Genomic DNA, 25,570 nt, shown 5'->3' on the forward strand with positions numbered 1-25,570 from the left:
TTTCCAACAGTTGGGATGGCATAACGTTTGGAAATTAAATGAGCAATTAAAAGTTCTACCCATGTTGCTTTAACAGAACAAAATAAATAGTTACAAACTTCACAATGTTGTGCACAAATACTAAATTTTTCTTCAATATTTAAAATCATCAATAGCACCCACTGCCTGAAGGTCCTTTAAATTTGACCACAAATTCATGCAAACCACCCAGGAAAGTCACATCATATTTCCGCTCGCTTTAAAAGAACAAGTTAAGAAAAAGTGTTTTTGATGAACAACACAAAATATTGCAGTATCAATGAACAAAAAAAGATAATCAAAGTTGAATGATTAAAAAGGATACAGTTTTATGACATCAGTGTCCATGCGCCGCTTTCCAGGACTTGGAGATGACATTTTTGGAAATTACAGAATTTCCAATTAAAATAAACCCGCTTGTATTGAAGACTACACTTTTATATTTGCACACAATAAATTGTTTATGGCCCAAAATTAATGTTAACAATTTTGTAATGATAACGACAATCCAAAGGCAACCAAACAAGTTTAACTAACAAGCAATATGCCAATACAGAAAACCCAACCACCTGTTAAGACAAAACAGCTAACTCTTACAAAGTTATACAATTGTTACAGTATATCTCCTCCTGATAGATATTCAGATTCCACATGCCCTTCATACAACTGATAATGTGCGAAAAAAGGTTCCCAACATACACCCTAGCTGTAAAAAACTAATTAGGACATGCACATAGACAGGTTGCTGCTGTAGCCTCTAGCTGTACCATTAAGCAAGACTAGAACAATAGATAACATGACTGTCAACAGCAACAACGTCGCAAGTCGCAAAGCAGTTGAAAATAAATTTACTCTCAACAGTTATGAATTTTTTTGTGGACAGTACTCAAAAAAGCGTTTCGTGAATGACAATTGACAAAGCTGATGCAAACATCTGATTGAATGACCTGCGACCCTTCAGCCTTCTTCTTTTTTTGCTCGTCGAGCTGTTGTTCAACGTTTTTATCACGACGCCCGATTCGCCCTTTCTCTTGAAGAATGTAATTGGACAGCCTGTTAAGGTTTGCGGGAAGGTCATTGTTCACAAGAACTTTTCTTCCTATGTTATTTAGCAAACTTAGAAGACATTAGTTACAAGAAACACCATGTTTAACTCAAAACAAATTCGCGTTTTAAGCTGATACAATAATGACGCACGTTTTTTATGTTTAAGTGGTTACGTTTGTTTTATTTCTAGTAACTTGTTGCTGTACATTAATATTGCACTTAATCTATTTTACAACGTTGAACGTACAACAATCAGCTGTTTATGTCAGTGTGCTACTTTGCAAGCTGTAGAAAAAGGCGATAGTCGAATGCGCCAGCCAAAAAGGGAAACGTAGCAACGTTCGTTAGAGACGACGTCACGAGGCTGGGCTTGGTGTGCAGTGTTGCGTGACAAAAAACAGCTGATTGATGTAAACATTCGATTGCGATCCCATGCGGGTCGACAAGATGGCGTCACAAAAACGAATTATTTCCAATTTCATCCGGACGCAAAGCACACACTTCAACTTTTCACGTTCTTTTAAATTATTGTTATGTTTCAAATGTATGCAGGCCAGAAATGAGTGTTTTCTGCATGTTACCCTTGTTGACCATATACTATAGTCCATCTCGTTCAACATTAACTGTTTTGTTTCAGGATGGTTTTTGAAAGGTGATAACGCAACAGTCGCAAGTTGCAGTTGGTAATATATTTTTCTTATTTTCATGCACCAGTCACCAGATTGTACAAAATGAAGTGTTTTTCCATAAGTGTTGTGGTAATTGCAATATTGTATGCTCCTTACTTGTTACCTGACCCTCCACTTCCAACCAACCCCAGTGAGCTACCAACTGCTGTGCAGGAGTGGTTTAAACGAGGTAGAATGGTTGACATAAATGGGCACAAGATTTTTTATATCCAGCTGAAGTGTTCTAACCGCTCTAACAAGAGCCCATCAACATTTGCAATATTACATGGCTTTCCTTCATCGTCGTTCGATTATCACGAAGTTAGTACTTTTATTTCATTTTGTAATTGCGGTAATTGTGCTCAAACTGTGAAGCGAGCTAATTAGGATCAACTCGTGTTGGAATTCGGTACGAAATTCGACTTTAAACAAGTCGAATAGAGTGAACAAGAATTCGTAGTGGTGAAAAACCTCAATATAGGCAAATAGTATGTGAAATTGTCGATTAAATTAGGGAATAAAGTTATTTGCAACACACACTTAATTATGCGCATTAAAATGCTTCGAGTGGGTGTTTCTGGTGAACCTAACTTGTGCCCTCGCGAAACACAGCTCATGCCCCCCCTGGGGCGCCGTGGGCCCTGCTTGAGAACCACTGCGCTAGTGCATTTTTAGATTAGTTTCTTTACAAAAAGAGATTTAAGAATGAGTCTCCTAATTCAAAACTGCAAACTCAATTGTAATGTGATTAAAACAGGTGATAGACGATCTGACGTCTGCAGGAAACGTCATTTTACACGATCATCTGGGATTTGGTTTATCTGACAAGCCTGTTGCCAACTTCACGTATTCACTATCTGAGGCTGCAGAAAATACACTAGAAGTGTGGAGAAAAGCCGGGATTAAAAATGCGCATGTTGTTGCCCATGACATGGGGGATTCTATATTGACTGAAATACTAGCACGGCGACATAGAGGTGGGATCGGCAGTAAAATAAACAAACCCACCGTAATATTTCATTTTTTGACATGCCGTTGTTTGAGCCTTCATAAACCATGCATTTTATTTATATCCGACGTTTCTTTTAACCACCTTTCTTATTTCAGGGATGCTGCCATCCTATTTCGAAAGCTTTTTCAAAAGCGTTACGTTTACCAATGGGGGAATGAAGTATTCAATGATCAAGTTTAGAATTAGCCAGACTTTGCTCAGCAACGTTTATTTTGGCTCGTACTTTAGCAAGCTGTCAAATCGATTTTATATGGCAGAACAGTTTTCCAAAATGCAACTGCAGTCAGTGTGGGGACCTAACATAGATGTAGCCACAAGAGATAAAGAAATCCATTACACAATACAACTGTGCAATTATCGTGGAGGGTCTCTAATCTTTCCCAAAACCATTTACTACCTGTGGGATAGAGCAAACTTTGAGTTTCGTTGGTTTGCTGCCCTTAAGGATCTGGACATCAAAGTGCGTTTCGTATGGTCGGATGCGGATGCTGTAAGTCCACTTTCTATTCCAAATTATTTCAAGCAAATCATTCCGCACATGGAAATGTCTATTATAAATGATGCTGGCCACTTTGTGATGTTGGAAAAACCATCAGCTTGGATTGACAAAGTTATCAAACCTCTTATCTGATCTCGTTTTGTGTAAACATAGACTACATAAACAACAGTTGATAATATTTTATTTTTAAAAACATTGAAGCATAGTTATAGGGTTTCCAAAATCAGTAGGCTACCACAAATAATTATGTTGTATAATTTGTTCTGGTAATTGTCAATACGAATTGATGATAAACGTCTTTTGATCGTATGTGTTTGTGGTTACAATCATTTGCATGTTCCTTGATTAAAAACTTATCACATATATTTGTGACTTTAGTGTTAAGAAAACAGGTAGGCTATATATATATATAAGTTACATACGTGTGTGTGTGTGTATTGGTGTGTCAAAACACCTAACATTTTAAGAAAACCTAACAATCATACTACATTAATATACTCACTACGTAAGATTGTATGAGATAGTTATTGTATCACACGTTCACATTCCTACAAAAGTTTTGACATATGTACTCGTAAAAACACAACACTCGTATTCACACAACTACTTGGTGTCGCACAGAATAGCCACCCCTCTCAGAACCCAGTGGTCTGGTTGCTGCGACGTTCTCAACAACAACGAGAAAATAAATGTGAGATCTAAAAATGCAACATCAGTATTTACCAACCAGCCAATGACTGCAAAAACAAAAGATGTTACTTGCCTGTTCGTCGTGGCTTTTTGTATACTGGACAGGGGTAAAGATGTAGGCCCTGTAGTCTCTTTTCATCTTTTGGTTGATTGATATTAATTGCGTATACATGAACAACCGGCATCGACGTGAAAAGCACTTTTGGCAAGGGTTCGACCAGCTTCATTTGTCTTTTATCCCAACCTGCACCCTCCAAGTACAGTCCATACACGTAAACGCCACCTATATGTACATGTAGAGTGGACATGTTATACTGAACCGTTGAGGTTGAGGTATCTCATAATTGTAAATTTATATATGAGCATATTTTAACCCACCCATATCTGACGGCGGAGGGCCTGTTACGTCTTCTTTCGCCATTTTTGTGACGTCATTGTATAGCATGACGCCATCGAGGGCCCATCCTTTGTGTGAATGTGCGCGTGTCACTTCCTGGCGCATTGCTGTGAGGAAACCCTGCCATAAACGCTTGCGTTATATCAAAAGCGTCGTGTTTAGTCGACATATTGCTCGTTGTTATAATTTATGCTTTTCTGTCGTCATTCAGTTGTTGCTCATGTGGTTGTGAATCACGTGACAACAACTACACCGTCATTGACGACTTCGTGTTTCAATGCGTCATGAGTTATATTTAAAAAAGTGCATCAGATGATTTTTACACGCCCAATGTGATATACTATTAAGGAAACAGGTGTCAGCTGCTTGGTGAATGTTCCATACTAACTAAACTAACCTGTGGATTGAAAAATCCAGTTATCCAAAATTGATTTGGCCTTCCTTCAAACAACCATGTGTGAAATTGCTCGTGTCGCTCCAAAAATTCAGTAAACCAAAATCCCAATGTTGAACTTTCCCATGAAATCTGACAGAAATTAAAAATGATTAATATAGCATTTCTGTTTTGAGTTCGATTACATGCGACGTAAAACGAATACCCACTTTTTGCCAGGCTTTTGGAATTCTGGCATCATACATTTGGTCAAGTGCGTCACGCAAATTGTCACTCATTATAATGGTTCCATCTATGGCAAGCTTAAGATCTCCCAGCATTATTCGAACCAGTGAAATCACACGTTGCATTCGGTCAATTTCTTGACGAAGGAAAATGTTCATTGGCTGAATGGAACCCATCTTTTGAAGGCGTGCTTTCACCTGTAAAGATAAAAAAGTTTCTCGATAAAATGAAAATACACCAAAAAAAAATGAAATTTCGCTGAATATAAGGCAAACAATCAAAAATCAAATGCAGCAATAAAAAAGACAAATAACGCAATCCGAAAAGGCGCAAAGTGCTTTGAAATGCTTGAAAAGTGGCAAAATGAGTTTTATTCAATATGGGCATAAACACCTCGTGTGGCAAGAAATCATCCGGAATTTTCTCCAGCATTTCGTCTGCCATTTTCCAAACGACTGACTCTCTTGTTTCGCCAGCACCCCCGCTGCTTTCCTTGGGCTGGATGCTAACTATGGTTCCCAAACTGTCGTTTGCCATGTTGGTCTGCGAAGAAAGTTAAGTACAGACGTTATTAAACAGTTTATGTAGCTCAGCAATATCGCGATTTTAACTGAAAGGTTCCAAACTATGATAACTTACCTGATATGTGATGTCAGCGTTGGGATGTAGACCAAACACTTCGGGTGTATCAACCAACGGAAGATTGTCAATGTGGTTGTGAAATTCCTGAATAGTCTTCACTTTCGGTATGATGTATCCTGCAACCAAAATAGGCTTTTGTTAGCACAGGTTAAAAGATAGCTCAAAAAATTTATTTCAATATGTACTTACCTGTGTAGAATGAGAATTTATCGACAAACATGTGCTCGCCGAACCACACTTTGCAATAAGTGTTGAGAAGAATTTTGTCAAGATCGTCAGTGACACGACCGCCATATTGGATTTCACCGAACATGTAACGTACTGTGCTCCAGGACACTCCCTTGTTTAAATAATCACCGATTTATTAGACGACAAACATTTTTAGCTAGAATCCATTGAAAACCTAGCATATTTGACGTAGGAACGGTATGTACCTTTTTGACATCGATGTCATCCAAATGGTTCTGTACAAATTGGACACTTGCAGTAAAATCAGATTGGTTGAATTCGTACGGTATGTTCCAGCCCAGTGGCCCAAACTTTCTCCTCTCCTGTACCGTGGTGTGGAGGAATGCCACACCATACAAGATCGATTTCCACTGGGGCATATTTGATATGTCAAGAAATTCCTAAACACACAAAACAAAACTCACAAAATAAAAACGATAAAATTATAATTTATTCTACGTCAAGAAAAATTATTTGGAAAAACGTTTTTTAACTCTCGTAAAATGTTTACAACAAAAACTATGTTTACTTGAGTTGTGCTGTTGTAAGTTCTCTTTAGGCCTGCTTTTACTCCTTGTGGTGGTTCATTCGTGAACTTGATGCTTGTTTGGAGGAGGTTAATCGGAAATTTCTTGTGAACCTCGGTAGTAATCCATGTTCTGTAATTTTCATGGACACTCTCCGTATTTGTTATCTGTGTGGTAAACCAAAGGTGATTACAGAGTTAAACAAGTTGCGTAAATTGGATCCTACGTTTTCGAGTAGTTCGTCCATATAATCAAGTCCAAGATGACAGTTCTGCAACAGCAACCATCCACCATCTTGGAAGCATTGTGTGAGAAAGCGACGGGCGTGAACCTCTTGTCCCTGGCCCATAGATATTGCCCTGCACGCTATGTCATAAAACACGGATTAAATTACATTCAAAACCACGAAAAAGTTGTACAATGGGCCTAAATTTTAATGGTACAATTGCATTGTATTTTGCTTTCGCGTCAACGTCCCATAAAGACTTACGTATTCCTTTCTGCTTAGCAAGACGTTCAATATTTTCAGTTGGATCGGATCCCATGCTGAGAAAACAAACCATAGGTTTGCGACAATCAGATTCTCCCCACATCACTTCCATGTCCAAAATCACCGATTCAGCATACTTTCGACCAAGAGCTTGTGCAATGTAGTGCCGGGACTGTAATAAAACAAATTGTGAAGACAATGTTCTTGAAATAAATCAAATTGTTTTGGCAAATAATTTTCATGTCATGTCACGAAATCAGTCGATACAGTTTGTCACAATACATAATTTCATTTCTTTGAGCGCCAACATTATTTTGACTGATGTCATGTAATTTGTGTCCAAACAATAATGCCCCATGTATATTGACATGGCGCATGCAACAGGAAGAAATATTGCAATATCATAAAGTAATGAAACAGAAACGGAACTATAATATCCCAGTTGCGTTACCTGGGCGATAGTTCTGTCAGGGCACCAGCTGCGGATCAGCAGCAACTTGCGGAAAGTATCGAGTGAGCTGCTGTAACCATCTGGAATTACAGCTTCCTCTGGCGCTTCCTCGTCAAACCAAGCTTTCCAACCCTATGTGCAAACAACAGGTTGGTCGCAAGTCTAACAGCGGCGGGTTACAAGTGTGATCGTATAAACTTTACCCTGTCATTTCTGCTGATCTGATTAAGAAGTTGTGAAAACTGTGGCAAACGACTAAGTTGCACCAAGTTTAGCCAAGTCATATCTTGAATCCATTTTTTGGGTTTGGGCTCGACCGCATTTAGGTCAAGGGAAGCCCCACCTGAAAAAACACAAATGATATTGTGTCTAACATATGTTGTGTGGGTCAATATACCACGCAAAGTTTAACATTCTTATCATATAATTTAAAATATTTCCACTCAGAAACACACAAGTATCGTATAAAATGCTAGCTGTTGGAGTAAGTCACAAATTTCAAACTCCATGTAAGCTTCGTGCCCAACAAACTGCTCACCCTTGATAAAGGTTTGGAATTCATCATGTGTCAAGTAGCCGCGATTAAGATCGATTTTGAGCGCCAGTAGCAGAGTGTAGAGGAACTTGTGGTTCTCGTACAGTCCCCGGGCGGTGTATTTAAACACGATGTAAGTAAGGAAGTCGGTGATGTTAAAAATTCGCTTTGCAGGTATCGGTGATTTGGCACTTTGTTCGAGCGACTGGTCGAACAATCCAAGAAACTGGCGCAGGGAAGTCTAAAAAAAGCAAAAGAACCTGTACGTTTGTGCATGTGAAGCCGTTGTAAACGTTTGTAGCCCTGTAATACCATCAATCTCATGCACGGAAATGTAAGTTAGAAAACCATAGTTGCAAGCAAATTTCACTTTTTGGTACTTACTTGATACATAACATCGACCAAACTCATTTCGACGATCAAAAAATAAAGGATACTCCCTCTAGTGGCAACAGGTCGATATTCTTCGCGAGCCGCGTTGATTTTTATTTCAGTTTCGGCGGCAATTGACAACTTCTCACTAACTTCTTCCGCTGTTTGTTTAGTTGTCTGTAAATGATTTAATACGAATACAATCGTTCGATTACCTTAAGGAAAGTTTGGAGATTACCTGTAGAACTTGTATAAGCGATTCATCATCGACAAGGGACCCCTTAGTGGAAGTAAGTCGATAGAGCAAATTGTCTTCGAGCTCTTGCATCTTTCTTTTATTTGCAGTGACTTCAGTCATGAGAGCCACACGCTCTGCTTCCAGTTCCTGCAGAAACGTATTGACTAAAACTTGCCTAAACATTGTCACACAAATAAATTTATTCACAGAAATGGAGAGTAAATAAATTTTGACATAGTTCACTCCTGTTAAGTCACAACGTTTTTGCTGTAAGATTATCACGTGTCACCGGTTCAATGTGAACGTGGCATGATTGCAAATCATAACATTTTGCACTTGAAATGAAACGAACCTGTTTTTCAGTGAGAATGACGCGACCCAACAACTGGTCTTCGAGTCCTTTCATCGTAACAGTAAAATCAATGATGGATGTTCTCGCGTAAATCTCCGGTGTGTAAGCAGGGTTGGAGAGTTTGGTTGTAATGTAAAGTTTAAAACCTTTCATCACATCTACCTCCTTGTCGCCAACTTTTACCTAAAAATCCGGGTGAAAAGGTTTAGTGATCCTTCTTCAAATGTTTTTTAATCTTATGTTGTAATGTAGGGTAGTCATTTGCCGGATTGTATATAAGGTGGCAAAGGTAACGACTCTCAATAAACACCCCGTGAACACCACATAATGACATACACTAATCAGTCATTCATCTGAAGAACAAAACTACATTTCTTTGTGATATCATAGATTTTCGCAATACAAAACCAGAGCCCTAAGAATTGTACCATGAGGGGTTTAAAAACGTCTAAAAAGGTATTGACCTTGAAAGTGGAGCCAGATTTGATAAAGTTTTGTTCCAGAACGTTGTCAAGCGCCGGGTCAAGTTCTTCCCGAACATCCTCAATAATAAGAGCTCGACCCAATGAAAGTGCGTCCTCCAAGTGAGTACGGAAGTATTTGTGATTGAGAGATGTAAGCTGTAAACAACGTTACAAATAGATATTGCATTGAATCAACCGAGATAAACCCGACAAGCTGCTTACTTGTAATTCATTGTCCTTCTCTCTGTTCTTAATCCATATCTTGCCTTGACCCTGGGGATCGATAAGTAAAGGAAATCGTGTTGCTTTTGTGACGATAATTCCATTCTGAATCGAGAGTTCGTCGTTGGGTAAACCCTGCAAGTTCCATTCTCCAACGGTGGCGTTATCCACTAACATTGTAATTATGTTGATGTCCTGTGGAAAAAAATGTGTCCGAAAACTGTTCTTTCATTTTCGTAAACAAGCAAAAACCTATTTGTAACAAAAGCATATTTACAGAAGTGAAAATTGTTTTACGACCAGGTAGCTTCTTTTCTTAAAATGCATACTTTTGAAATAAACTTGAAATTTTGACTTGTCGAAATGTTTGTTGTCATGTAAGTGTAATGTTATAACAGACTACAAGAATCAGCCTGTGTAACAGGTTGGTGACCGACAGATTTGTCTATACTTATACAAAATATACTCAAAAGAGTGGCAGACGATCAGCGTCAGTGTAATCTTTTAGCTGTTTTATGGTAACATTCTTTCAAAAGACGGCCTATGAGCCGGTTAGATATTTGTGAGGACAAATGGTTAAACGACCAAAGGCGTCAATGAGCATCCGCCAATGATTTTGCCACGGATAAAATAATCTGCTTTCCGACGACTTGAACGCACCACCCCTTATCGCATAGTTCCGTCAACGACTTTTAAATCTCTTAGTTCTTTTGCTTGCTACCGGCGCCTTTATTGCCACCTCTCTTGCAGTTTGCCAGCATAAGTTTCTGTTACAGACCTTCTCCATTGTTTTTTATCGCCATTGTTTGGTTCACGGCTAATATTTCTTTAGTGTTTTAACGTTTAAGTTTTATGTGTTTTTATCGTTCTTTTCTTGTTTGACAGAAACTGACGATGCACAAATAGGAGAAAGTAATATTTCTGTTTCCTAAATAAAATATTAAACTGACGCTGATCGTCTGCCACTCTTTTTGAGTACATTTTGTATATGTTTGATTTCTTGTCAAATTTTGACCTCCATTTTTATTCAGATACGTCATGGATCAGCGTAACTGAGTTTTTATAAATCTTTGGTTTTTAATGGAATTTTTACTTCGTTATTTATGCATTTTGTTTCATTTATCAACTGCAATCTTGTTGGAACAACCAGTAAGAGCCAGAAAAAATACCGACCTCTGAGAATGGGATTTCATTTTGCGTCATTTCTTTTTTCCACTGTGACACTAGAAGGTCCCGGAAATCCTGATTGAATGGACCTGAGTAGGAGAGGAACCCTGTCGCCAGCAAAACATCTCCAACAAGTCGCATAATCTGATTTTCAAACTTCATTCCCGCTGCCTCCCAACGAATCTATACGAAAAATGTAGTTTGTTGTCGAAATACGAATGAGTTAAAAAAATAAGATAAACCTTCTCTCCTCCAAGGCCTTCGATAAGTGCCATTGCGTTTGTCATTTTTCTTCGACAAGTTTCCGCGTCTTCAATCAGCATCTGCTTGTGAGCCATTGCCTTGTCGTATTGGGCCTACATTAATAAGGATTTTTTTAAACATTGCAACGCTTACTTAATTATACCAACGTTGAAATAACCTTACAAGTTACACAGTTTACGTACCTGTACTTCGTCCAACTGTTTTTGTTTTTCATCAAGTGTTGCCTGAGCTGAACGCAAGTCAATCATTGCCCGTTCAAGTTTCGCCTCTTGCACCGCTAGGTTTGCCTATAGCCAAGAAAATTCATAAACACACCCTTATAGTTATCCTATGACATATCGTAACGTGTAAAAGTCTTTTTTTACCTTTAATGGCAATACTTCCTTGTTGATTCCATAGAAATAGGCCATAGCCTCGGTCCACGAGCAAAGGCCAGCCACGTTGCCACAAACTTTCTTCGCTGTTTCGAGATTGTAATCCTCCATGTCCAAATATGGTTGCAGTAGGTCAACCATTTCTTCAGTAATTGAATCCTTGGAACAGAACAAAGGATAAAATCTAATGAGCAAGCTATTGAGTAATTTGAAGTTACCTTGGAAAAGTTGAGCAACATACTAAGGAACTGAGATTGGTTCATGAGCTTGAGAGCCTCGTTCCAGGATGGTTTTGGACACGGACGTTCAGGATCCATCTCGACAGGGTTAAGTCTTCTTCTCATTAAAATTAGGACACAATCCATGATTCTCATAATCAGATGTGGAGGTTTACCTAGTTTTCTGACAGTTGCGATATCAGCAGGCTTGATCGTCTGTCGAACAAAAGTTTTTTTGTGTGTTTATTTTGTCGGACAAAGGACATTAAATGTCATAAAAATAAAACATTACCCACCTGTAATGCGGCCTCGGCCTTTGCCAAAGCCGGTTTTGCGGCAGCAAGTTTCGCTTCAGCAACACCCTTGTCCTTGTTGATCGCATCAACAATCGCCTGAGCTTTGTCTTTTACTTTTTGAACTTCCGCTTTCACCTTTTCTGCGGCTGTTGCTTTTTCTGTCACTACTTTGAGCACCTACATTTAAAGTTGCATTTAAATATACAAAACAGGTGCAAAGAAGAAAAGTATTGTACCTCGTCGGCTTCTCTTGATGCAACTTCCAGATCTTTTTCCTTGACGGCCAATTCTAAAGACAGAGCGTTCACGGACTTTTCGGCCTCAACCAACTTATCGAGTCCAGTCTTCATTCTTTGCGCAAGGACGCCAATCTCACTCAACTTGTTTCTGGAAGCATATGGTAATTTTTTGTTTCAAAGTTAATGGAGAGATATGGCAAAGGGGTCTTGCACTTACCCGTAAATTCCCTTGTATCCAGTGATAAAGGAAAGATATGATTTCGGTGTTACATGACATGATCGTCGGAACCGCTCAAAATATTCCACACATTTTTCCGACACTAAATCTTGGACAGTTCCCATCACCTTAAAAAATGGATATGAGCTGACTATAACCAAATTGTGGATGTGAAGAGGAATGTAACTGACCTGCACCATCTGAGACTTGGTTTCAGGCGTGCACTTGATATCGTAATCGGACAGAAAATGTTGAGCAACTTGGATAAGTGCTTGCCGGGGCCACCTCAAAAACCAATCCATTGTACATCCGGAAAACAAACCTGTGATTAGAAACAAAAGTGTAATAAATTTAGCATGCCATCGCGTATAGCATGAATTAAAGACAAAACAGCTTTCACCCCCTGGTATAAAATTCGATGAAGCAGTGTACACTAACCTGGAAATTTGAGTGAGCGCCCGCGGAACTTTTCTCCCACTGGTGAAAAGCAGAGAACAACATGCAGGTTCGAACAAGCACGGGACAGAAAAAAATCGTACAGGTTTTCGGGTGTCGGGGGCCGTTTCGGGTATTCTTTTTTCATCACAGGAATTAACTCCATTGTAATCTCATCGATTTCGTCTCGGGCAAAAAGGTTCGAAACCTAAATGTAGTTTCATATTTTGAAACCTCCTGATAAGACCAATGTAGTCCCTAACAACGAGTGGAATTTCAAAGCGGGGGATAAATAAAAGCACAACAAGTCACATATTTTACGGATAACAATACTGTTACAAAATGATTGTGCGATTGTCGACAACAAAAACAGCATAACCATGCTGCGACAATTTTACTGCGATATTTAAAAGAGTAAAACCTAACAATATTGAACCAAACTGAAGTGGATTCTTCTATGTAATACACAAACCTCTCCGGAAGCTAGAACATTATTCATGTATTCAAGGAATCCCTCATCCTTGATTTCGTTGTCAGTGAAAATGAACGTCACTCCCTGTCCGTCCTTACCAGCCATTTTATAAAGAATCTTCAAATCTTCCAGAAGATTTGTTGCGTTGTAAGTTCTGGGATAAAAATAGTTTTTACCCCGAAGTTTTAAATCAGTTTTTGTTTAAGTAACTCTTTGCATGTTAAATACGGGTTAACAGTATTGTCAGTTTTAAAAATTGTCTTTGACTGCCATTAATTTATGGCATTTTATAACATGAAGGAAAGTTTCTGGCCTGCATCTGTCGCAATACAAAATGTCAAGATGTGAACGTTAATTTTTCGAGACGTCGTGCGAGTACCAACCTGCTAAGTGTAATCTGGAATATTTTGTATCCAGCAATGAAGGAAGCAAGTCGCGTGAGTGATTGTTTTCCCGATCCTCCCACACCAACCAGCAGTGCATTACCCCGTGGAGTTCGGATGATACGAGATATTCGCATGAGATGAACCATCGCATCCTAGATCCCAAGCAACACGAACATGAGTTTAATGGTTTGGTGGTGCGTCTTGATTTTAAATTTTTTTTAATAGTTACTCACCTTAAAGAATACCAGATCCATTTTTCCACCACGCACAGTTTCATTATACTGCTCTAAAAATCCGTTCAGCCTCTCTTCCATTTCCGATAGCGACGGTAGAGGTTCGTAAATTTTTGGTGCATCTGGTTCGAAGTCATCCGGCTCGTCACCTTTAAAATATTCGCAAAATACAACAACCGGACCTTTAAACTTTTCTTCCAATGTTTTATTGCATTTTACCCGTAAGCTCAGGAGCATCACGCAGAAAATCTACAAAGTACGGCTCCTCGGACATTAACGATGCAGTTTCTTCACCTAAAACTTCTAATACCATCTGTATTTAAGGATTTAAACTAATTACTATATGTAAGTTTTGTCAAGAATCAACACAGTACCTTGTTGAGATTCTCATCAAACCATTCTTTATCTGGCATATTTGTAAATCGATCAGCAATAACTCTCTGACATTCGTGTTTCCACAAGCCCAGAATGACTTCAGGTGATGAACCGATGTCACCGTCCACGATTAGAATACCCTACAAAATAAAAAAGATACTAACATATCCATAGATGTTTTACCGATTTAAACTGAATGCAGCTCGGGGAGTATTTTCGTACCTGCCAAATACGACTGAGATCTCGAAGATTGAAAATATAATGGAATTTTGCTGGGGTGGGAAGCATCTTAATCTTGGTTTTCTGCCACAACGTCCGTGTCAAAGGAACTAGTTTCTCCACAAGATCAATCACCTAAAACAAAAATGTCCATTTACAACTGCTACAAAGTTTAACAACATTGTGTAGTAAGTTCGTTGGTGTCGTTACCTGCGTGGGAAACTTCCTTTCTTTGCAGAAGTATCCGGTGGCAATGGTGGAGAAAATTTTGTCAATGGAGGCATTTGACGGTAGAGTGCAGTTGAAGATACAGAACTGACGTTTTAAACGTTGGGGAATATCGTTGCGACCCCCGCCCGGATGAATCATGGCTGATACCAACTGAATGTCGGCGATGTTCGTAAAGTCACCTAATAACAAGGACTAGGAATAATTGGGTCGATTTTGGAATTTTAGTTGATAAATCTGATTTAAATTAACAAAAGTAATACGAAGAAATTCATCTTAAAATTAGTTTAAAGTTGGTGTAAAAAAATAAATGTTTAAAAGGCATCATACCGATTTTGTTAGCCTATAGTATAGGCCCTATACGTTGCAAAAAATGCAAAAGAATAGAGAGTGTTTGTCATTTAGCAAATAGATAACTTAAATTACCAGGTTTATCAAGACTGTAAAATCCCTTGTTTTCCAGCAACTGGCGAACAATTTCATTCGTAATCTTTAAAAAATAGTTTGTTTTAGCCAATTGTTTCAATACAATGTCATCATCAACTATGGGTATCCATACCTGATCGCCCCATTCATTGATGGTTGGCATATTAACATCATCAATGAAAACAGTCATCTTTTTTCCGGCTGGTGGACCGTATGTAGTTCCAACTCGCTTGTCCACGTAGCTTTCAATGGTTCTCTGCGGCACAACATAGTGCATGGTTACAGAAAAGATCATTTTTTAGTTGTTTTTTGTATTCACCTGAAACATATTGGGTGTTGTGGCACTGCTGAAGTTAAGGGCCTTGGTGAGGTAAACTTCTGGATCGTATTTGCTCGCGTATCCTTTGATCATTACTGTTTTAGCCGTTCCTTGTTCGCCAATAAGCAGAACCGACTTTTCCTGCATTGTACGTTTGGGATTAATGTAATTTCTTCGTCAGAATTAGTGCCACGAAACGTAAGTTCTTTTTTTGTCTCACTAAACTTAACAAACCTGCTTCATAATGGTTCCAAGCAAAAAGTCTGTTCGGACATTATCAACGTTGGGAACAAGAATTGATAAGTAATCTGGGGTAGAATCTTTAGGGTATACATATGTCGGAACTCTGTAAGGTCGACATCAATGAAAAATAATTCAGCGAAATTTCTCTTGTTATAACTGATGTCCTACTTGTTCTTCCAGTGTTCCCAGTCTCCTTTTTCGTTGACCATATATTCGAAGATTGTTTCATCTCCTTCGACTGGTGGCAAAGCTGGTTTCGATTCATGGCTTCGCATGAATTCCTCCAACATTTCTCTGTGTACAAGAAACTCCATTACTGTTTGTACTTCAATAGAATAATAGGCAGTAAACGTCTAATATTCAAACAGCAAGATCATAAACTTACCTGTGTTCAAGTTCCAATATTGCACCAAGCGACCACATGATGGAGAAAATAAATATTCGTGAAATGTGGTCACGTGACAGTGCCTTCTCGTCATGGTGCGGCATCAGTCCTAAAAACATGCAAAATGTGAGTAAATTAGGAGAACAGAAAAAACTCAGCTACGTGAATTCAAAGTCCAACTACCTTGTAACAGGTCCATACATTGTCGAATGTACATACATTCCAAGACATCCATCTTAGCTACCAATTTGGTGGAAACAAAGTTGTAAAGATCCTGAAAACAAACAATTAACATATATTTTGCCGCAGATAAAATGATAACAAGCATTTGTGTCATAGAAACGAACTTGGAAAATACTGTCGAAGAGATTCCACAGGATGTCGCTCTGCTGTGCTGGAATTGTTTTCAACCAACCTTTGCAAACAGGTCGCCAATCCAGTGCTGATGATGACATGAAAACCATCCCTGTGGAAATTTACCATTGAAGCAGATGCTTTTAATCTTAACCCAACTATTCGGTTAAAACGAAAATAACCGATAAAACTCATTTTACTTCTCACCGTTCCTGGATACTGTGGCTGGTGACGCATTGTCCACATTATGTGGCTCAAAGATGATTTTACAGTTCGGGGCCATTGGAATCCTGTCACCGTTCGCAAGCGTAAGTGTTTTGTTATCGTCCAAAACAGAATTGAGATTCTCAATCCACAATGTATCTACGGGACCGTCAAGAACCAACCAAATGTGCTCACCCTGAGCAAACAAAAATAAATAAATAGTCAAAGATGGCAAATGACATAAAGTTTCCCAGAAAGGGTTGTGAATGCGGCACCTTTTTCGATTTATGAGTGCGCCTCCAGAGAGTAGAGAAAATTCCGTCCGTCCAATCATTAGTTGACACGTCAAGTGTGCCAAACATCTGTGGAGCTGTGATTGCTTTCGGATTCATTCTCATTTCGCTATGAATAAAAAATAATTCAATTTCTCGATTTTTATTAAGGAATTCTGTAGCTGAAGACCGTTTATGATTTGCTGATCACACTTCTTTCGAAAACAAAAGTTAAGTTAAAAAATCGTGTAAATTACCGATGAGGTTCGCCGCAGTCCGTCATGGCTTTCATCAGCGTGTAAATACATTTTGTCTTTCCTGCACCACTTGGCCCCAGCACCATCATCCCATGCCGTACTCGTTGCGTTTCAAAGAGCTGGATGATTTTAAGAACCCAGGAAGGATGGAAAACCAAACCGGCGTCGTTAACCTATGAGAACAAGTTGTAATGCAGCACCTTAATTTTTGATTAAAGCGGCATTTCAAGTTTACTTTGTAAGGCAGTTACATGTCAAACTTATACATAATCATTTTACCGAGAAAATGGAAATTTATTGTGGCTTTTATGTTCTTATAGAACAGTCCCAATTTAAAAATACTTCAAATACCTGTTTTTCAATGGCCGCCTCTAGCTGTGGATATCCAGCTTTGTCAAGTTGAATGCTTGGAAACAAATCGTTGATGAGGGAAAGGAATAGAGGTTCATCCTCATCAACTAACTTGGACAAATTCATATCCCTCAAACCCCTCATGACTATCATGGATTCGGGATCGTTTGGGTTTTCCCTTTTCACTGCACCCAATGTACGCAACACAGATAAAATGTTGCGCAATCCGAAATCGTAATGGACCTACAGGTAAAGGATAAACGTTAAATAAAGCGTTAGCATTAAATAAAGCAAACTATTAAAACGGAAGTCAACAAAAACTGACAAACAATGTGAAACGGGACAAATTTTTTAACCATATTAAAAAAATTAACTACTAATCAAAGAATTTAAAAATCATTTGTCTTGGACTTAGTTGTCTTGGATTTAGGCATTTAACGACAATCCAAAAGTAAAAATAAAATAACTAAAACGGCAAACAAACATTACATTTAACCAAATTATTCTGACCGACATGATTGGGTACAAAGTAGGTCTGTAGTATAGCATGAATAGCGTAATATTGTCAAACCTGTTTGGACAACTGTTCCTCGCACAACTTGTATAACGTGTAGAACTTCTTGCTCAGTACAATGTTGTCAAGGAAACCACATGCAGCGAGTTTTACGCGAATAATAATCGCTCGATCCGGAACCATCATCGCCACCGTGCGGAAGTTGATTTTTAAGTTTTCCGGCAATTCTTGGCGGCCTGCATAGCCCGGGTTCTATTGCACAAAGTTGTTTTTAACAATTATTAATTTTGTTTAGGTTATGTAAAGTCATACCATCGTGAGAAAAATGCCAAATTCCCTGTCCATCGAAACAACGTCGCCGTCGGTGAATATGAACTGTGGTTTGTTCATTTTCTTGCACTGAAGCACAATCGCGATCTGTTGTGCGGCAACAGAAAGCACAGGAAGTTCGATTCGATTAAATTCGTCGAAACAACCCCATGAGCCAGATTGGGCCAAACCTTCCCAGAAAAATTACAATATTTTTCGACTAATGTTATAAATACAATTGATAGAGAGTCCAACCTTTATAGATTCGTCCCAGGCCCCTGTAGTCCATCTGATCCGAACAATTGAACACAACCACGTATTTGGCCAAACATTTTCCCATATCTTTTACCGTTTCAGTTTTACCAGTGCCAGCTGGCCCAGCAGGGGAACCACCCAAACTCATACCGAGTGCTTGTGCCAGGGTAATATAGCATCTGTGAACCAAAAAAGCACATAGTATTTGGTATTGGTCGATAATATAGCATAGCAACAAATACACGAGGATCATTAAAAACTACTTTTCAATTGTAATAATTTTTTTACAAACAGTCAAATACAGTAAGTCACTTTAGTCCAAGTAATGAGACAAAAAGTTGTGGATATTATTAGTACATTTGGGTGGGGCATTTATGTCCACAAGAAAGTATATGATTTACTCTAGTACCGATCAGTCAGAGGTGTGATGACAAGGCGCTCATTACATCCAGTGTATTCGTTGCAATACACAAAGTTCACGTCGGTGATAGATATCTGGCATTTGTCGGCATCTTCGATGTAGTAAAACCTCGACTGCTTTAACCATTCAAAGTCAGTGGGAGACTTGATGTGCATTTTTACCTTAAAAATACGATCATATTCAAAGTTCGAATACATTTTTGACAATTTTTAAGTTTAGTGGAAACAGATTTTATGATTTGTTTATATTATTGAAAACGTTGGCTTGTTTTTACCATGTCATCGAAAATATCTCTCTGGTGCACATGGATTGTAATCAGTGTTTCATATTTGGTCCTTTCATAGGCTGTCAAATCAAGGGTGGTTTGGTCGATGAGGGTTTTCAGCATGTCGATGAAACGTTGGTTTGTATTTTGCATTGCCTTAACAGACACAACATAAAGTTAAAAATGACTAAACAAGTTTACAAAATATTGCAAAATTATCTCAAAATTTAACATTCACCTTTTTGTCAGACTTTGCATTTGTTAGAGCGTCTTCTGAATCTCTGCTCCACAACATTTGAAGACCCAAAATGCCAATTTGCGCCGGAAAGACGTTCTCAAAATCAATTAGTTGGAATCCCGTCTCACTGATTGCTGCTGATGCTTTACGCACGACTGAGTGGACAGTTTTTCTTATGCACTCGAGAAGAGTACCAAGCCAAATCTCAACGTTGCCCTGTTGAAATGTTTTGTAAAGGTGTTTTTGGGGGGGTGTTTATATTTCTTACCTGAGCAAGAACCGGTTCAACAAGTTCCACAGATTCAGTTTCTTGCGAAATTACTTTGAGAATTTGGTCATATTGTTTCTCATGGAATTCCACACGGTAAACGTTGTCGAACAAACCGAGTAAGTGAGCCTGTGAAATGTATTAGATGTTGATGGAGGAAATGTTACACCCAATTGAAATCTATATCATTACCCCTATGCAAAGTTTACCTGAATTGTGTGGGAATCGCTCGCCTGGCCGAGAATTTCAAGCAACGCCGGGTCAGAAACGAAGAAAAATCTAAGGGAATACGACAAAATCATAAAAAAAATTGTTTTACAATTCTTCCCATTTTAGAATAGTTTACTAACCTGGGGAAAATAAGACGTTTCTTTTCCAGATATCCTGTAAGTGATTTTTGACACATTTCCAATTGCTCGAGAATGTGTGGCAAAAGTTGAGCTAATGTGTCGTCACCAACACAACACTGTACAACGTTCGGCGTTTCATGTGCTCTCTGCATTATTTTCAACCACGACTTGTCAATGTTGCCAAACCGCTTTGCTTCCTGTTATAATATGCAACAGTGTAAATCATTATTACCCTCAAATGACATGATTTCGCCATGATGCGATGTAAATAGCGTTTTACAAATCACACCTGAGGAAGCTGTTTTGCTATGTCACCACCGACAAACACAGCCTCAAGGTACACCCAAAGATTCTGGACAATCATCCAATTTTCAATGATTTCGGTGGTTCCAGACAATTTCTGTACCCACTGTTGAATTGTGGGCTTAAAAGGAGCATTGTATCTAAAAATCAAACACTTTCAATTAGCATTCGTAAAACGCTGATTTTGGGATAACTGTTATGGTATATTTTTAGTTCGCAATTCAACCTTTTAGATTTTACTCTTGCTTTTTAGTACGGCAGTTCATATTTTACAGTTTTTTTATATGACATTTTTTTAATTGTGACATTTTCATACAGTGTCAGATTACTTCTTAAAATTGAACTAGTTATTTAAACCAACCTGTTGCTCATCAAAGATCCAAGTACCATTAAGCTGTCTTCCATAAGGGTGACAATATCAGTTACATCGCTCCCCTTCAGCAAGAGTTCACCACGACTTTTGAACTGACTAAATGTGAAGACCTGCACACTCCATTCGGTGATCACTTGTTTCAGTTTTGCCTCAATGTCCCGCTCTTTTACAGCACTAATACATATGTCCTGCAAACAAGATAGCAATCTTCATTTAATATCATCTTGGGTGAAAAATACTACTTGATAAGATGAAACGTTTACGTAAACCCCTTCGTCAAACCAAAACAGAAATCAATCAAAAAGACAAATCCAAATTTACTTCAATATCTTCCTTGTTTTCGAGGAGTGGAGCCTCCATGATGTTACGAAGTTGGAAATTTTCGTTCTCAACATCAAATGAGGAAGCGGTGATTTTCTCGATTCTGTCCCAATGACGTGGCATCATTGCCTACGGTAAAATTGTTGATAAGATTTGCTGAATTTGCATTAATAGGGCAACAAACCTTGTCTGACATCATCTCAAGCAGGGGGCAACACTCACTGAAGTTGTCAATCTTTTCCTTTAGGTCAAGGAAAGCTTGCCATTCCTTCAATGCTTTTGGTAGTTTGCGGCACCTAAACAAATTCGACTATGTTTGTCACTCGCCATTTTTCGTTCTTTTTTAAGTCAAGTCCCCAAATGATATATATAACAACGAACCAAATTACTAAACATATTTCGAAAAAAACAAACTTATATAATAAGTCGACTTTTCTGTAATCAGCACATCACTATAGTGGCCATTTGCAAAAAACTCGCACTTGTTTTGGAATTCCAGCAGTTCGGAGTTAATTTTGTCAATGTCCAGTTCTGCCCACAAGATGTCGTAGTAGCTGTTTACGTTCTCAATCACTGTGTTATAGAGATTGTACAATTTCTGCAACAGGGAGAGTTCTCGCTTGATACGTTGCAGATCGTGATACTCTGTGGGAAACACATAACTTATATACTAAAACGCAGTACACATTAACAAGACATTAAAATTGTTGAGACATAAATTGAGAAACAAGAACGAGGCAGGATATGCGAAAATATCCCCATTAAATATTACTTGAGCAGTCTTCAAAGTCGAATAAAAAACTTGCCTGTAACTGAAAGACCGAACAGCTCTTCGCCACCAGAATATGTCGAATATTTTCGCCATAGTTCATCGAAACGAGTTTGGAATATTTGTAGACGGTCGCTTGCTTCGCGTGGTGCAAGTCCCTGGATGTTCGGGCCCCTAAAATAATTACAAATTTCTGCTAGTTGTCAATAAACATGTTTAAGAAGTAGTGGTCAACAAAATTTCGCTGGAAAACATATCACAGTCAACTCTGCAACAGGGTGTTTAATTTTCTGCACAATGACGTACTTTGTGTCGTAATCTTTGTAAAAGACACCAACATCGACCTGAAACTTCTCCACTCCAGACAATAGGGCAGCTTTAAAGCCGGGTTGAACCTCAAGCAAAGTGTTTTGAACTTGATTGACCTAAAAAAGTTTGAATTATAAAACACAAAAAGTATCAATTTTTCCCTAATTTATCAAAATCTTTATAGTGTTAGACATAATAAGACGAACGTTTACATACATAAAATGCCTGATGCGTCGATAAAAAAATACCACTTGCAGTTTTGACCTATCGCTATTTACATCCACATGTTACCTGGGCCATTAGGTTGCGCCATTGGTAAGCGAGTCCATCAACTCTCTCTGAGTTTCCGTCGTCAAAGTACAGTTCAAATCTGTTAAGTAGTGCATAGCTCTCCTCAATTGGACCGATCGTCATATCAATGCGAATTTGTGCTTCGCGAATGTCTTTAAGGGAGCTCATAGCGGTACGCACGTCATCAAGGTCGTTAATTGGTCGACTACAAATAGTAGGTATTAAAAGTGTTTTGTAAGATTTCAAAAATAGTAATCCGGATAAACTCGATGAAAGTGCCAACAACCTGAGAATTTTGTGAAGATTTTCAGTGAAAGCAAAGATGTCATCCATTGATGCGCCGGCTTTTCGGTTGAGTGCTGCACCGAACGCCCGTTTCCATGCTTTGCATTCTTCCACTAGAGCCAGACGCATATTTCCTGTCTCAAAGGAAACTGCACCTACCCTGTAGCTGTACGGGATGTCCTCAACCATCAATTCCATGTTCGCGTAGTACCTAAAAACAATATGTGAATGACCAAAGAACGTACTATAAGGAAAATATGTTGTTTCTTGGCCTTTGCGACTAACTGGGTTTATGTCGTCACCGGTCATGCCGGCGAACTATACTTTTACTGATACCGATTGTTTTAAATTGGAATACCCATATTGTTAATAGGGTGGCCGCATACCTTATTTGAGACTCGTATTCGTTTATAACCGGGTTGTCTTCCTCAAACAGCTTGACTTTATCTTGTGGATCAGAATTCCACAGCTCGCTGAATGAAGAGAATTGATCCAGCACCTGTGGAGAAAAAGCGCCACGTGACTTACAACTTACAAGTTAAATATGACATGCAGATATCGTTTGTGACAGTACCGAGTCCACTTCCGTCTTGAGTGACGTGATTGTTGTATGTAGAGGTCCAGCAACCTTCGCCACGTCTTTGTGCTCACTGCATGGTGAAAAAGTATTGTTATTTGCCAGAATACCGTAATCACTTCACAAATCATTTACGAAATTTGTAGATACAAGGGCTTCTGTGGTTGAGTCTTTGTCATTTTTGGATCCTCTCCAATCTTCTTGGCAGCCTCAGCCTCAAGTTTTTGTTGCCTTTTCTGCATTTCTGCATAACGCCACAGCGGCATGTCTTTTGCTGCTTTCAAAATGACATCTATTCCAGCGTTTAGAGCGTTCTGTGGACGAAGTTAACGTGATAGTGCATGTAAAGACGCACATTGATCAGCTCAATAACATTGTTCGTAAAATACCAACCTGAATTTCATCCAAACTTGGACGCATGATAATGGATGGAATCGCAAGAATGATGTTCGATTTGAAGAGGGCGGCTTTTTCTTCCTCTGCCTTGCCAACACCAGACATCATTATCCGCTGACTGGTCTGATACTTGTTAGTAGATTGATAAAGTCGCCGTTTGATAGTGTCAAGAGTCAATCTAGTGCACTTTACCTGCAAAATAAGGTACATGAAACAATTTGATGATTTGGCTATGAGCAGCTGGCTATTAACCATAACTTCATGAGAAGACTAAGCTGACCCCTACTTACAAGAGAATCTGTATTTTTCTGACACACAATTCCCATGACTCCGTGATACCATGTCGGATAATTTTCAGATTTGCCTATTCCCTCCAACACCGCCATTTCCTCCTTTGTTAAAGTTTCTTCAAACAGCTGTCATACGGATTAAAAATAACAATATCAAAATTATTATAATGCGTTTAGTGGGCGATAAAAGAATGACCTTTTAAGATAGTACATCGCAAAAGTAAACAGTGCACACCAAAAACACAAAAAAACGATCCACGTACCCTGATAATATCGAACACGGCCATCTCGACATTATTGCTTTCTTGACATAGTGCTTTCGCAGCAATTTGAACAATGTGATCAGTTCTTTCAAGAAATTCATCCGGTGCCACGGCCTCATCATCAGGCAGATCACACAAAGCTGTCATTCCCATGTCGTCGGTAACAAACTCAACCCTACACTCCAGGATATCAGCAACCTACAATATGTTTGTTGTTGACATAAGTTATTTTGTATTTGTCGTGTCGATTTTATGCAACTACAAATTTTAAAATATCATTTTTTCGAAACACTGGACTTTAATTTTAGTTACAAAATACGGTTGCGTTTTTAAATTAAAAAATTCAGTTTTGACCTAGTGCAGCAATCCAGAGCAAAATTTATCAAAAAGTATTCTGGTTAAGTTCCTTTGTCATTTTTTCTACCTTTTTGGTAAAGTTTTTGAGGTCTTCCAGGGCTTTCTTTACGTCTTCGATAAACTTGTAGATATTCATGGATGCCCAGGTGAGCATTGTGAGGCCTGGAGCAATTGCATCCTCAACACGAGTCAAAAATGGTTTCATGCAAGGCTCGGCTATCGACGGAATGCTCGCCTTGGTTTGTTCAAAATCATCCATTACATCTTGCAGGTTGCGCTAGAAAAAATATATTAACTGATGCATACAGTTAAATTAAAAGCACAGGGCATTTTACGGCCTGAAGTGCACATAACGAAAACCTTTTGTTTGTAAAATAATAGTTTTTTTTATGTACCTAATTGTGTTAACGGAGCTATTACGCCTAATTTAAAAAAACGCATTACCTGGTTTTGGCGAATTGTGTCTTCTTTCAGACAAAGGTTGTAAACTGGGTCGGGAATGTCAAGACCGATTTTCTTCAAATGTTTTGCCTCACAAAATATTTCAAAAATAGAAGGATCCAAATTGACTAGAAACTGTTTGCTTTCCGGGTGACGAACAAGCAAAGAAGATTGTAAGTTCGATTTTGCCATCATCGTTGCTTTGCACCTAGATGCAAAAAGTATCATTGACTTAAATCACCTGTAAAAGTCATTGTTATACAATAAAAGAGTTTAAATAAACCAAAAATGCTAGACGAACCAAGCTTTGTGGTAAAGAATCTCAAATTCAAGTAGAACTGCGGCAAGTTTGTTGAAAGTTTTGACAGCTCTCTTTCCCTCTGCTGTTGCCAGAATATCATGATGCGAGCGGAAGTATGACATGGGAACTTCAATTCTCCTATTATAAGTTTAAACAGTTTGTACCGTTTACTATTGTCACTAACAATCACAAAACATGTCGTAAATGAAACAAAAACGAAATCACTTAAGCATATATGCTCTGTTATGACAAGTCAAAGTAAATTCAAA

At 38.6% G+C, this 25,570-nt stretch overlaps 3 protein-coding genes across 3 annotated transcripts in view; 1 reads left to right on the forward strand and 2 right to left on the reverse strand.

Moving 5' to 3' along the window:
• The window catches only part of LOC145225253 (ubiquitin-conjugating enzyme E2 H-like), a 14,949-nt gene extending 14,108 nt beyond the window's left edge, over positions 1-841 (reverse strand). The window contains exons 1-2 of the mRNA XM_080091940.1: positions 344-841; positions 163-236 (exon numbers count right to left, since the gene is read on the reverse strand). Of these exons, the coding sequence (XP_079948066.1) occupies positions 163-236; positions 344-396 (127 nt within the window). The 5' untranslated portion in view covers positions 397-841. The remainder of the gene's footprint in view (positions 1-162; positions 237-343) is intronic.
• Positions 834-4,644, forward strand: LOC145225252 (putative hydrolase LipZ). The gene is made up of 3 exons (XM_080091939.1): positions 834-2,054; positions 2,491-2,710; positions 2,841-4,644. Exons 1-3 carry the CDS (start codon positions 1,797-1,799, stop codon positions 3,374-3,376), a joined length of 1,014 nt encoding a protein of 337 aa, XP_079948065.1. The 5' UTR covers positions 834-1,796; the 3' UTR covers positions 3,377-4,644.
• LOC145225255 (dynein axonemal heavy chain 5-like) overlaps positions 3,409-25,570 on the reverse strand; it is a 27,758-nt gene continuing 5,596 nt past the window's right edge. Inside the window, exons 16-91 of the mRNA XM_080091941.1 lie at positions 25,302-25,439; positions 25,004-25,208; positions 24,627-24,836; positions 24,203-24,400; positions 23,940-24,065; positions 23,647-23,841; positions 23,389-23,567; positions 23,251-23,326; positions 23,063-23,175; positions 22,678-22,887; positions 22,392-22,596; positions 22,098-22,216; positions 21,829-21,965; positions 21,505-21,667; positions 21,207-21,318; positions 21,023-21,151; positions 20,690-20,889; positions 20,315-20,468; positions 20,026-20,222; positions 19,885-19,954; positions 19,676-19,804; positions 19,408-19,623; positions 19,179-19,325; positions 18,893-19,065; positions 18,484-18,662; positions 18,232-18,419; positions 17,977-18,171; positions 17,406-17,648; positions 17,055-17,227; positions 16,801-16,927; positions 16,529-16,721; positions 16,315-16,433; positions 16,151-16,241; positions 15,968-16,076; positions 15,751-15,876; positions 15,574-15,685; positions 15,340-15,480; positions 15,154-15,276; positions 15,021-15,084; positions 14,577-14,776; positions 14,370-14,501; positions 14,147-14,287; positions 13,992-14,085; positions 13,773-13,921; positions 13,537-13,691; positions 13,154-13,307; positions 12,685-12,889; positions 12,438-12,568; positions 12,247-12,374; positions 12,027-12,177; positions 11,791-11,967; positions 11,495-11,710; positions 11,268-11,435; positions 11,085-11,189; positions 10,881-10,994; positions 10,645-10,821; positions 9,472-9,666; positions 9,250-9,405; positions 8,786-8,968; positions 8,434-8,580; positions 8,208-8,372; positions 7,827-8,064; positions 7,492-7,631; positions 7,289-7,420; positions 6,838-7,009; positions 6,574-6,713; positions 6,350-6,514; positions 6,027-6,221; positions 5,782-5,932; positions 5,590-5,708; positions 5,344-5,493; positions 4,935-5,147; positions 4,729-4,857; positions 4,313-4,451; positions 4,008-4,217; positions 3,409-3,942 (exon numbers count right to left, since the gene is read on the reverse strand). Of these exons, the coding sequence (XP_079948067.1) occupies positions 3,848-3,942; positions 4,008-4,217; positions 4,313-4,451; positions 4,729-4,857; positions 4,935-5,147; positions 5,344-5,493; positions 5,590-5,708; positions 5,782-5,932; positions 6,027-6,221; positions 6,350-6,514; positions 6,574-6,713; positions 6,838-7,009; positions 7,289-7,420; positions 7,492-7,631; positions 7,827-8,064; positions 8,208-8,372; positions 8,434-8,580; positions 8,786-8,968; positions 9,250-9,405; positions 9,472-9,666; positions 10,645-10,821; positions 10,881-10,994; positions 11,085-11,189; positions 11,268-11,435; positions 11,495-11,710; positions 11,791-11,967; positions 12,027-12,177; positions 12,247-12,374; positions 12,438-12,568; positions 12,685-12,889; positions 13,154-13,307; positions 13,537-13,691; positions 13,773-13,921; positions 13,992-14,085; positions 14,147-14,287; positions 14,370-14,501; positions 14,577-14,776; positions 15,021-15,084; positions 15,154-15,276; positions 15,340-15,480; positions 15,574-15,685; positions 15,751-15,876; positions 15,968-16,076; positions 16,151-16,241; positions 16,315-16,433; positions 16,529-16,721; positions 16,801-16,927; positions 17,055-17,227; positions 17,406-17,648; positions 17,977-18,171; positions 18,232-18,419; positions 18,484-18,662; positions 18,893-19,065; positions 19,179-19,325; positions 19,408-19,623; positions 19,676-19,804; positions 19,885-19,954; positions 20,026-20,222; positions 20,315-20,468; positions 20,690-20,889; positions 21,023-21,151; positions 21,207-21,318; positions 21,505-21,667; positions 21,829-21,965; positions 22,098-22,216; positions 22,392-22,596; positions 22,678-22,887; positions 23,063-23,175; positions 23,251-23,326; positions 23,389-23,567; positions 23,647-23,841; positions 23,940-24,065; positions 24,203-24,400; positions 24,627-24,836; positions 25,004-25,208; positions 25,302-25,439 (11,815 nt within the window). The 3' untranslated portion in view covers positions 3,409-3,847. The remainder of the gene's footprint in view (positions 3,943-4,007; positions 4,218-4,312; positions 4,452-4,728; positions 4,858-4,934; positions 5,148-5,343; positions 5,494-5,589; positions 5,709-5,781; positions 5,933-6,026; positions 6,222-6,349; positions 6,515-6,573; positions 6,714-6,837; positions 7,010-7,288; positions 7,421-7,491; positions 7,632-7,826; positions 8,065-8,207; positions 8,373-8,433; positions 8,581-8,785; positions 8,969-9,249; positions 9,406-9,471; positions 9,667-10,644; positions 10,822-10,880; positions 10,995-11,084; positions 11,190-11,267; positions 11,436-11,494; positions 11,711-11,790; positions 11,968-12,026; positions 12,178-12,246; positions 12,375-12,437; positions 12,569-12,684; positions 12,890-13,153; positions 13,308-13,536; positions 13,692-13,772; positions 13,922-13,991; positions 14,086-14,146; positions 14,288-14,369; positions 14,502-14,576; positions 14,777-15,020; positions 15,085-15,153; positions 15,277-15,339; positions 15,481-15,573; positions 15,686-15,750; positions 15,877-15,967; positions 16,077-16,150; positions 16,242-16,314; positions 16,434-16,528; positions 16,722-16,800; positions 16,928-17,054; positions 17,228-17,405; positions 17,649-17,976; positions 18,172-18,231; positions 18,420-18,483; positions 18,663-18,892; positions 19,066-19,178; positions 19,326-19,407; positions 19,624-19,675; positions 19,805-19,884; positions 19,955-20,025; positions 20,223-20,314; positions 20,469-20,689; positions 20,890-21,022; positions 21,152-21,206; positions 21,319-21,504; positions 21,668-21,828; positions 21,966-22,097; positions 22,217-22,391; positions 22,597-22,677; positions 22,888-23,062; positions 23,176-23,250; positions 23,327-23,388; positions 23,568-23,646; positions 23,842-23,939; positions 24,066-24,202; positions 24,401-24,626; positions 24,837-25,003; positions 25,209-25,301; positions 25,440-25,570) is intronic.

The sequence above is a fragment of the Phallusia mammillata genome, chromosome 4 (assembly GCF_965637545.1).
Source record: "Phallusia mammillata chromosome 4, kaPhaMamm4.hap1.1, whole genome shotgun sequence".
NCBI classification, from domain to species: domain Eukaryota; kingdom Metazoa; phylum Chordata; class Ascidiacea; order Phlebobranchia; family Ascidiidae; genus Phallusia; species Phallusia mammillata.

Excerpts from the sequence above, each read along its gene's own strand:
- LOC145225252 (XM_080091939.1), top strand. The coding sequence starts at position 1,797 with ATGAAGTGTTTTTCCATAAGTGTTGTGGTAATTGCAATATTGTATGCT. Across the intron at positions 2,055-2,490 it reads CGTCGTTCGATTATCACGAA|GTGATAGACGATCTGACGTC; the intron begins GTTAGTACTTTT and ends TGATTAAAACAG. Across the intron at positions 2,711-2,840 it reads ACTAGCACGGCGACATAGAG|GGATGCTGCCATCCTATTTC; the intron begins GTGGGATCGGCA and ends TTCTTATTTCAG.